The sequence below is a fragment of the Hylobates moloch genome, unplaced genomic scaffold (assembly GCF_009828535.3).
Source record: "Hylobates moloch isolate HMO894 unplaced genomic scaffold, HMol_V3 SCAFFOLD_7, whole genome shotgun sequence".
Lineage (NCBI taxonomy): Eukaryota > Metazoa > Chordata > Mammalia > Primates > Hylobatidae > Hylobates > Hylobates moloch.
Window position 1 is genome coordinate 41,836,159 of NW_026652282.1, and position 11,658 is coordinate 41,847,816.

Here is an 11,658-nt window from a genome sequence, read left to right on the forward strand (position 1 = left end):
TACCCCTTACAAGTCAAGGAGCTTATGCCATATTGGTATAAGGAATGGTTTATTTTCTGATGATCACATGTGGGATTATTTCAACTGCCACTAGAAACTCCACAAGGACTTTTGTTTTGTATTATTTATATACGTTTTTTTTGTAAAATAAATGCAACAGAAACTTAATTCAGGATTGATCCCACTCATCAAGTAGAGCCAGCCCCTCTGGGGTCAGGGAGGAAACTGTTTTTTTGTTGTTTTTGTTTTTTGTTTTTTTTTTTACATCACCATGCAGGTTACATTCATCTTCCACTGGAATGACTAGAGCCCTCCAGGTAGTGGCCTGACTACAGAAGAACACAGGACTGGCTCCTGGGGGCAAACAGGCTCTCTTGCTTCTCCTCATTGGCCATGCCTTAGCATGGTTCCTCCCTATCTCCTACTCAAGCAGGTCCTTAGTACACAAAGCCCTGGTAAAAACCCAAGTCACTACCTCTCAACTCTTTTGGATAAGGGGAGTTTTCCCTGGGCTTGGACTGAGAATCAGTGCCCTCCCTGGAGATGCTATCTTGACTAGATTGTGTGAAGACAGTGGATGTAGGAGAAAAATGGCTGAAATGAAAAATGGGAGCCACTGGTACCCATCTGCAGCTACAACTTCAGATGCCTACAGATGTGGTCAGCGTGACATGTGCAGTGGGGAGGGGCAGAGGAAGGGACGGGCAGGGAGGGTGTTCCCAGCGAAAGTAGTCTGTCCGCTGGCCTTTACCCCTCTTTTCTTTGTCCTGGGCAGCCACGGCTTCCATGGCTTTACGCACGGTCTCTTCATCCCCCAGGAACTGCATGCGCCTGATGTGCTTCAAGTTCTTGTCCAATTCATAGATAACAGGAATAGCAGTCAGCAGGTTCTGCTCTGCAGAGAGACCCTCCAGATGCTTGACAATGCTGGGGAGGCTGTTGCCATGGGCTGTAATCAGTACCCATTTCCCCTCCTTAATCTGAGGAACTATTTCTTCATTCCAAAGGGGCAGAACTCTGGCAGAAGTGTCCTTCAAACCCTCACAAGAGGGTAGCTGATCTTCAATGAGGTCTACATACCCGCGATCTTTACTGATACTGCTATAGAAGGGATGATCGGGCTCTATGAGAGATAGTGGGACATCACAGGAGCGCCTCCAGATCTTTACCATGCTTGGCAGCAGTTTCTGCTTTACAGAGGTCGGTCAGACCACCAGAGTGCCACTCATTAAGATGCCAAGTCCTCACTATGGGCAGCCACATCAGGTCAGTGGCATCTGGCACTGTCCAGAGGGTCCAGATCGCTCTCTTCTGCACTGATGTGAAGTAGATGTTGAACTTATAGCCAGCATCTTGCAGTGCCTGTCCACCACACTTCGCCTCCTTGTGGCTCCCGGGCTCAGGGCAGTGTCCTCCCAGCCGCTGAAGCAGTTCTCCAGGTTCCAGGCACTTTTGCCATGCCAGATCAGCAACAGCTGGTAGGCGGCAGTGGTGGTCAACCTCACCCTCTTTCTGCATTACTCCATGTATCTGACATTTAAACCAGACTGCTGCCCTTCCCTAAACGAGCCAGGCATGCTAACGCTTTTCTGCCTTCCCAAACTGCTGCCTCCTGAAATTCCATTCTTCCAAGCCTAGCTAAAAGGCCACTCCCTTTGTGAAGATGGCCCTGAGCCATTCTCTTCCTGTCCACATTTCTTTCAGACCTCTTTTGTGCAATTCACCAACCTCTCTTGGAAGAAAATTAACTCTTTGTGTACCTGCCTCCCCGCAGCGGACTGTGAGCTCCATGAAGGAGGCTGGTCTTTGCATGCTCCACAACCTAGAGCTGTGGCTTATGAAAAGAGGATGCTCAATCAATGTTTGTCAGAGTAAAAGGAAATCATCTTAGAGGACTGTACCTGTATCTAAGTTCAGAGGCAAGCTAGCATGAGATAAAATGACTGCTTTACTGAGCAGTGCCTGTTGGTTTGATTTTAGTACGACTCTGTGAGCCTCCCAAGAACTACTGCATGGCAGTAAAGGTGGCTGAAACTCACTCTCTGTCTTAAAGGACAGAGGTGCCTTTAAGGGTCACAGTAGCCTTTTGCAACTAACTTCTCCTCCCTCTGTTCTGCAGAAAAGCTCTAACTTGGGTCTCGTTTACATAAAGCTGATGCTTTACCACCCTCACTGCATCATCCACTCATGCCAGTTGCTCTCTCCTTACTCTGCTTCCACAGCTTTCTTTATTGTCCTTTGTCCCCTCAGTGGCTTCTCCAGACTTCTCAGCTTTACAGGGAAAAGGGGGGCATGTGGGAGACAGTGTCAATTAAGCAGGATGATCACAGTTATTAAATTCCAGTGTTGGGTCCCCCTTGCTTACATGAGTGTATTTTATTTCTTTTGCTCCACAGAAAGTTAGAGCTGGGGGACCTCAGCTAATTAGTTCAATTTCATTATTTTGCAAGGGAGGATACTGCGGCTGGAAGGTGTTGAGTGACTTGGCCAGTGGTCTTTCTCATCAGGAGCTCTTTTCCTTCTAATTCTAGACCTGGCGCCCTTCAGGAAGCTTAAGGGTTACAAAGATCTTCTAGAAAACAATCAAGCACTTTCAACACCATATCTCCAGGTCCCTTGAGTGGTAGTGATGAAACAGAAACGCAAATATTTTAGGGGAGAATGTTCACATTTGGTAGTACGGTTTGCAAAATCAACACTAACTCAATTGAACATGTACATCTCTCTATTTCTCACTGCAGGGGATACAAACGGACCAGAGACTTGAATGCTTGTCTTTTTATGAACTTTATCAATATTTTAATCATATTCTTGTTACCTGCTGAATAAAACTCATTTTCTTTACACTTACGCCTTTTTACCTGAAAACATCATCATGTGTTGAAAATTCCAGCCAATCTTATGCCTTCTGCCCAAGTTGAGGAAGAAGGAGAGCGGGTAGATGTGCGCGGCTCTGCCCAGGAAGATGGCAACCTGACCACAAGGTAGGAGGTTAAGGGCCCAACAGTTTCCAGAATGGCATTCCACACAACCTCCAGCTGAGCAGAGAATTTTAGGAATGCTGTGACACCTCGTTATAGTCCAGAGAGCTGCCCAAAGAAGCCTGGCTGTCTAGTTTCCCCCTAGACAAGCTTCTCAGCAACAAAATGGGACTAATTTGGCCAAGTTTCCCCACCTCCTGATTCATAGAGATAATTTCTAGCTTGTTAAACATACTGTTGTAACTTCTTGATTTAATTCAACTGATATCTACCTATCTATCTATCTATCTATCTATCTATCTAATCTAAAAAGGAGTCCAGAAATAAGCTAAAGTACCACGGCAGAAGAGAGCAGTTGAGAGAAGCAAACAGTGTGTGTTGGGCTCTACTAAAAGAAAAGGCACTAGAAGAAAAAAATTGCTGATCCTGCAGTCAAACTATAAAGAAAAAGTTTCCTGGATAAGCGCTTGCAGGCTTCATTCGCAAGTAAACATCAGAGACTTTAATGGCCAGGAAGAGCCTGCAAATAAGAGGTAGGGAAACTTAAAATATTCACAACACTAAAAGACATTCAGATCACTCATAGGAATGAGTATTTTAGCTACCTAAGTAGCTAAAATGTCTTTTGGAGATGTAAGAAATGGAAAAGGAGTATGGAAAAAGGAACTCTGCTATGGAAACCAAAGAATTCAGGGAAACTGGTCCTTTGTCACTTGCTGAGTTTAGAATAGTGCCCAACTGAGAGAGCTGCACACTCCCCTGGTCAGAGAAGGGAACCCCTGTGGGAGCCAGAGGAACAGGGTGCTTCCGTTTTGGCAAAACACCAGCTGCAGGAGCTGCAGCTGTTTCAGACAGAAGCCAGGGCGGAACTATCTTCTCTGTCTCCTGCAGGGTAAAACACTGCCTGTTTTTCTTCCGTTTTCTTTGTTTTGTTTTAAGCAGAAAGAACCAGGTAATGCTTATAAAGTACATTCTATCCCAGAAGAGAAACAAAAGTCCTTAAGTGGTAAGCAGCAGTTAGGATCTGCAGAGGACCCGGCTTGGCCTCTGCCAGGCCCTCATCTGTAAACAGGGCCGTGCTCTCACTATCTCTCACAGGGTGTCATGCTAGGAATACAAATCAAAACAACATGCAAGGTCTTTCTCAAAAAAGAATAAAAACACTGATCTTGCAGATTTTTAGCTATTAGTCTGGTAAGCATGGAAATCCAAGAAATGAGCCACCGGTTTAAGCATAGGAAGTTCTCACACTAGAAGGATTCCAGCATTGCATTAGGCCACTGTCACTGTCCAGCAGCTTGGTAAGTGTCAGTCATTCCTGCAGAATAAATTAAGCCCAGAAGAGAAAAACACTCCTTTTTTGCCAGCATTCCAAAATCTAAGGATAATCATGAGGCCTCAGAAAAGGCAAATGTGAATGTCCAGCAATAGGGGACTGTGCTCAGTATCTTGAAATCAAGCCTCAGAAAAGTTCGCTTTAATAAAAACATAGTATCTGAGGCCAAGTGAGCAAAACCCTCAGCTGTCCATCCACTGCTAGGCACATGAGAGAAGCCAATCCCCCAAACTATGTCTATTTTCCAGAAACTGCATTTACAATGGACCCAGACCAAGGAACCAAGTATTTTTCTATTTTATCTTTTCTTCCCCTCATTTTTCTTTTTCCTTCTCCTTTTTTTTTTGGTGGGGGTGGGGAGAAAGAGTCTTTTCCACCATGATCTGCAGCAGCAGGGAAGCTTGAGAAAAAGTAGGGTCACTGCCTGCAAGCAACCCTGGGCAGTGTGAGGAAGAGCTGCCCATACTGCGGACGTAGTCACGAGCAAGAGGAACAGAACTTTTGGGTCATCCAAATCAGGGAACCTCCTGGATTGGAATTCATACAGCAATGAATTGTCAAAAATAACACTGAAGACTGACATGGTTGCTGACTTTTAGATTCACCAAGAAGGGCATTTTACAAAACAAACTATCACCTGCCGAGCACCAGTTTAACAGAAAGGCCATCTTACATAGAAAAGGCAGAAAGGATGATCTTGGAATACATGCAGTCCTTTAAGTCAAATACATTTAGCGTTATGAAATGCCACTTAAGCCTTCTTTTTTTCATCATAAAAACCCTGTGAACTAGCATGGACTTAGTCACCTACCCAAAACAGAAATAGTAATTATTATTTCATGATAGTTTATATTATTATATTATTGTTATTTTATATTATTATTATGACTATTATTACTATAGCTTCTCCAACCGTGGTCGTCTCTGCATGTAGAAAATGGTGGAACACGAAAAGGATACAAAAGCTCCAATGATGAAAATGGGGCTGAAAACGTGCTTCTGGAAGGTAAACAGTGCCAGGCCCATGTAGGAGAAGATGAAGTTCTCTGCCAGGAAATGTAACACCTCAAAGAGCTGCACAGAGAAGGGAAAAGGAAGCTTTAAACCCTGCAGTTCCCCCTTCCCTGTGTTAACAAGCAACTCGTGAGTACCAAGCCTCTCTCTCACCTGCTTGGTTCGACTTCTTGATTCCACCGACAGATTGTTGTAGGTGTAATGAGCTTGTGTGATTCCACAGAACAGGACAGCTACAACACCTGTTAAAACACCCCCCAAAAAAATCAATGGAAAAAAAAAGAGGCAGGGAAAAAAAACCCCTGCTGGAACAAAAAGTTAAGGTAGGCAAGCCTAGCATATCCAACTTCCTGAATATTTTTGAAACTTTCCTATTGCTGGGTCAGGCGCAGTGGCTCACACCTGTAATCCCAGCACTGCAGGAGGCCAAGGCAAGCAGATCGCTTGAACCCAGGAGTTTGAGACCAGCCTGGGAAACATGGTAAAACCCCATCTCTACCAAAAATACAAAAAATTAGCCGGATGTGGTGGCATGGGCCTGTGGCCCAGCTACTCGGGAGGCCGAGGTGAGAGGATCGCTTGAACCTGGGAGGTCGAGGCTGCAGTGAGCAATGATCACGCCTCTGCACTCCAGCCTGGGCGACAGAGTGCAACCTTTTCTCAAAAAAAAAAAAAAAGAAAAGAAAAGAAAAAAAGAAAAAAAAAGTTTCCTATTACTACTGAACACTCCTACAACCCCTCACCTCTCATACCAACCTTTCTGTCTCCCAACCCTGCCTTCCTTCAAAGCCAAGTACCTCAATATCCCCTCCTTGTTCCAGTTTTAAGGGTATCTCCTGCCTCCTCTAAACTCCTCCAACTACCATCTGTAGTTGGCATATAGCATTCATTCCTTCAAAGAGACTGTGAGGGCCCATCCAAATTTTTGTCACATTCCTCACTGTTTTTAGAATGAATGAACTGAATTTCAAACTAATGCTTTATATACATATATATTTTTTGAGACAAAGTGGATTATATATTATATATCCCTCAGTGAAGGGCAGTGGCATGATCTCGGCTCACTGCAGCCTCTATCCCCAAGGCTCAAGTGATCCTCCCACCTCAGCCTCCTGAATAGCTGGGACTACAGGTGCACACCACCACACCCAGCTAATTTTTGTATTTTTTTGTAGAGATGGGGTTTCTCCATCTTGCCCAGGCTGGTCTTGAACTCCTGAGCTCAAGGGATCCACCTGCCTTGGCCCCAAAGTGCTGGGATTATATAGGCATGCGCCACTGTGCCTGGCCTATATTTTTTCACAGTCTACGGCTTCAGACAAAATAGACCAAGAGTACCATTCCATTTATCCAAGCCCCGATCTTCTATATTTCTTTTTTTTTTTTTTTTTTTTTTTTTGAGACGGAGTCTCGCTGTCGCCCAGGCTGGAGTGCAGTGGCGCAATCTCGGCTCACTGCAAGCTCCGCCTCCCGGGTTCACGCCATTCTCCTGCCTCAGCCTCCAAGTAGCTGGGACTACAGGCGCCCGCCACCACGCCCGGCTATTTTTTTTTTGTATTTTTAGTAGAGACGGGGTTTCACCGTGGTCTCGATCTCCTGACCTCGTGATCCGCCCGCCTCGGCCTCCCAAAGTGCTGGGATTACAAGCGTGAGCCACCGCGCCCGGCCCGATCTTCTATATTTCTAACCATTTTGTTGTGCAAGACAACTGACACACCTGGGACTTTGCCTACACATTTACAGATAACTTAAATTGTAAGGAAGTGGGGCATGTTGTAATGCTGCATATAAAGATTTGCTACAGTATTTTGAAAGGGTGATAAAAGTACATCCTAAGTACCTGGATTATGTACAGAACTGTACTTGAATTTTCTAACGGAAAAATTCAATGATTTTTTAAAAATGAAAGAATGTGAGGAAGTAAAACCACGTTTCACCACACTAATACTATATGAAACTGACACCATAAAAATGTGATATTGAAAAACAATGATTAAATAGCCCAGAGACACAACAATGAAAAACCGTGTTCATATTCACCTGAGCAGATGCAAAATCACCCTTTAAAGGACACATATTTTGCTTGTTATTGCTACTGTTCGTAAAATAACATAGCAATCAAGGGAAATATACAAATAAAATTTTAATAGATTCTTTGCACCTTAACATCTACTTATAGTTAGAATGAGTACTCAAAAATGTAATTGACTTTGGAATGATAAACTTTATCATTAAAATCTACTTTTTCAGGCTGGGCATGGTGGCTCATGCCTGTAATCCCAGTGCTTTGGGAGGCTGAGGTAGGAGGATCGCTTAAGGTCAGGAGTTTGAGACCAGCCTGGACAACATAGCAAACTCCATCTCTACAAAAAATAAAAAAGTTAGCTGGGTGTGGTACGTGCCTGTAGTCTCAGCTACTTGGGAGGGTGAAGGGCGAAGATCCCTTGAGTCTAGGAGTTTGAGGTTACAATGAGCTATGATTGTGCTGCTGCACTCCAGCCTGGGTGACACAGCAAGACCCTGTCTCTAAAAAAATAAAATTAAAAAAAGTCTAGCTTTTTGGAAAGTAAACAATCCATTTAAGACAGAACAATAGCCTTGCTCAGCAATCCTTCATACGGACATTTGCTGAACAGTTAAACTCCATGCAGCTGCTATCTAAGAATTCTTCCCTTCCTTCAAGTTCCCACAGGCCCCACTACAGTGAGGGGAAGGGTGGTCCAAGAGTAGAAAAAACCTACCTGTAAATCCGCAGGCTTCTGCCAAGAGAAACGTGCTCCAGGACATGAGGAAGAACAGTGCCGTCTCCAGCAGGGGGAAGCAGTGCAGTTTGGTAAACTTAGTCACGTTGGCATTCTGTCAAGGACCCTGTCTCCAGGTACATGTATCAGGGCCACCAAGAACCATACTCCACTAGCCCAGGACCCCTCCCCAAAGGGCTAGCCTTTCCCTTCAACCTTTTTTTTTTGGAGGCTCTAAAGCTGCTGGAGATTTCTTAAGTAATACAAATTAAGCTTTCCAGTGGAACACAAGTTTTGTAGGGGCTGGAGGGAGGAAGAAACAGGGAGATATTGTTTAATGGGTACAGAGCTTCTGTTTGGGATGATGAAAAAATTCTGAAAGTAGGGGGATGGCTACATGACATTGTGAATGTGGAATTGTACACTTCAAAATGGTTAAATGACAAATATCGTTAGCTATATTTTACCACAATTTAAAAAAATTACTCATGTAGGCCAGGCGTGGTGGCTCATGCCTGTAATCCTAGCACTTTGGGACCCGAGGCAGGTGGATCGCCTGAGGTCAGGAGTTCGAAACTAGTCTGGCCAACATACTGAAACCCCGTCTCTACTAAAAATACAAAAATTAGCCGGGTGTGGTCACACGCATCTGTAATCCCAGCTATTCAGGAGGTTGAGAATCGATTGAACCTGGCAGGCAGAGGTTGCAGTGAGCCGAGATTGCGCCACTGCACTCCAGCCTGGGTGACAGAGCGAGACTCCGTCAAAAAAAAAAAATTATCATGTAATATGCCAAAAGCCATTAAATTTAAATGGGTGACTTGTATGGTATATAAATTATATCTCAATAAGGCTGTTCTTTTAAAAATTCAGCTTTCTAGAGAAACTGGCAACTAGTTTTCTGTGCTCCTTGAATGGCCATGGTTCTGAGAGGCACGGTCATGACATCAGGTTGGCTTGTTAGGTTGGTTCCAGCAGGGCTGTGAAGACGAGGCCTGTGAGACCCTGACCCCTGTGCACCACCGAGGCCACCTGAGTCCACAACAGGTGCCTAAGGAAGGCACAGGAAAGAAAGAAATACATAATTCTTGAGGCAGCAACCAGGTGCTGGTGTCACCTTTTGGGACCAGAGATCCTTCTTGTAACAGTGCCATTCGACACACGGCCAGCATAGAAGCATCTCATGAGGGATTTCACTGAGCAATATACGTCTCCAAGGCATCAAAAGGGCCCTTATGAAGAAAGCAATTTAAATCTGCGCTATTCAATGCGGTAGCTGAACACTTACAACGTGGCTAGTCCAAATTGAGATGTGTTGTAAGAGCAACACACACACTGTATTTCTTTCTTTCTTTTTTTTCTTTTTTTTTTTTTTTTGATAGCATTTCACTCTGTCGCCCAAGCTGGAGTGCAATGGCACGGTCTCGGCTCACTGCAATCTCTACCTCCCAGGTTCAAGTGATTCTCCTGCCTCAGCCTCCCGATTAGCAGGGATTACAGGCGTGCACCACCAAACCCGCCTAATTTTTGTATTTTTAGTAGAGACAGGGTTTCATGATGTTGGCCAAGCTGGTCTCGAACTCCTGACCTCAGGTGATCTGCCCACTTCGGCCTCCCAAAGTGCTGGGATTACAGGTGTGAGCCGCCACGCCCGGCACACATACCATATTTCAAAGGCTTGGAACAAAGATTGAATGTATAAAATCTCATTAATTATTTTTATCATAATTTTGTTATTTTTTCCCATATCGATTACATGTTGGAATGATGTGGTTTAAATTACATAGTAATGCCCACCAAAGAGGATATGATGCAGGACTCAGCACATCTATGGAAGGGATGCCTGCTCTTTTCACACGTTGTTTTTTTAGTTTGTTTAAATACTGGGCCATCCTTTGCTTACGGAAGGCCACTAACTAGCTATCGCCACATAACACCATGTGGCCTGGAACAGCAGGTGGCAGCAGCTAGCTGGGGCTAAAGTACTTCCCGGCCAGTGGTCCCTAATTCCCAGTCTCCTCCTGCCTCCTCAGCTCTTTTTACCCCTCTGAAACTGATGCTCCAACTGGATCACAAGAAAGGGAGAGAAAAAGCAAAGGTGAAGACAGAGCGAAGTCTAGGGTTGCATTCCTAAACATTTTCTCAGACTCTCAGCTAGGGACCCAACCGTCATGCTTCACCAAAGTGACATATTTCAGGAGCCATCACACCCCAGTGGAACACTCAATGTAAGATTCCAATTTGAAAGAACAGCTGAGAACTTTCTTTTTGAAAGTGTAATGCCACACACGCATACCCAGGCCCGAGCTGAAACTACAAAAAGGATATTAGAGCAGTCACAACACCAGTCACAGCTCCCATAGTAAAAGAGCCACTAAATATACCTAGAAAAATGCCAACTGACTTAAAAAAGGCAGCAGCATCAAAGGCGTGAGTGTTCAGTCCCGCTGGCTGGTAGGCAACAATAGACCTAAAGTTTAAAAACAAGAGACAGTTTTAAAAGACTGCACAGGTTTTACACTATGGTACCCGAAAATATCAACAAACATAGGTCTATCTACATTTTGTCAAGCATTGGCCAGGGTAAATTCATTTAATTTAATCTGCAGCCAGCATTGCTCAGGGTAAATTCATTTAATTTAATCTGCAGCCACCATGTTACGCTGGCGTCAGCATTCTGATTGCTGCTGGGCACACAAAGCAACGTAATTTTATCCACAAAGCTGATAAATCTCATTTAGAAAAACACCCAATTCAATATGTAATACATTTAAGATAAGCCTCTGAATTTAGCCCAAAGCATAGAGGAAACTGGGGTGTCTCTTCTCCAGCAGAAACACTGCTACTTACGAGGACAGTACAATGGCAACAGCATCATTCAGGACGCTCTCTCCAAAAAGAAGTGCGTAAAGATCCACGTCTGCATGCAATTCATTAAATATTGCCAGCACAGTCACTGAAAAGTGAGCCGAAAGCACAGAAATTAGTTTTGGTTTCTCACCTTAAATACTGATTACAGATTTATAGAGGCAATTCCTATCTTGGGTGGGACTGGGTGATTCAAGGGATAGCAAGGGAGTCAAAGATAGACTTGTCTATCTGTGGCAGAAATGAAAACACTATGCTTTCCACTGTGATCCCATCACACTTTGAAAGTATCTGTTACAGAACTTCAAAAAATAATGACAATCAATGTGATTTGGCTTCAACAATGGGTTGAAATCTCTTTGATTTCTCTGGCTCAATAGAGCCAAGGTTAAAATAAAAAGTTATTATAAAAATGATTAATGAGATTTTGGTCGGGCATGGTGGCTCATGCTTGTAATTCCAGCACTTTGGGAGGCTGAGGCAGGCGGATCACCTGAGGTCAGGAGTTTGAGACCAGCCTGACCAACATGGTGAAACCCCATCTCTACTAAAAATGCAAAATTAGCCAGGCATGGTGGCACACGCCTGTAATCCCAGCTACTTGGGAGGCTGAGGCAGGAGAATCACTTGAACCCAGGAGGCGGAGGTTGCAGTGAGCCAAGATCACACCATTGCACTCCAGCCTGGGCAACAAGAGTTTCACTCTTGTTGCCCAGGC

The 11,658-nt window shown here is 44.3% G+C and overlaps 1 protein-coding gene and 1 pseudogene across 4 annotated transcripts in view; both read right to left on the minus strand.

The window, feature by feature from the left end:
* The window catches only part of SLC9A7 (solute carrier family 9 member A7), a 160,782-nt gene that overhangs the window by 51,127 nt on the left and 97,997 nt on the right, over nucleotides 1-11,658 (minus strand). For all 4 annotated transcript variants that reach the window (XM_032756781.2, XM_032756780.2, XM_058441289.1 and 1 more), the window contains exons 6-11: nucleotides 10,923-11,028; nucleotides 10,401-10,542; nucleotides 8,073-8,178; nucleotides 5,485-5,573; nucleotides 5,278-5,391; nucleotides 2,862-2,973 (exon numbers count right to left, since the gene is read on the minus strand). In XM_032756781.2, coding sequence (XP_032612672.1) covers nucleotides 2,862-2,973; nucleotides 5,278-5,391; nucleotides 5,485-5,573; nucleotides 8,073-8,178; nucleotides 10,401-10,542; nucleotides 10,923-11,028 — 669 coding nt within the window. The remainder of the gene's footprint in view (nucleotides 1-2,861; nucleotides 2,974-5,277; nucleotides 5,392-5,484; nucleotides 5,574-8,072; nucleotides 8,179-10,400; nucleotides 10,543-10,922; nucleotides 11,029-11,658) is intronic.
* Nucleotides 642-2,178, minus strand: LOC116812209 (phosphoglycerate mutase 1-like; annotated as a pseudogene).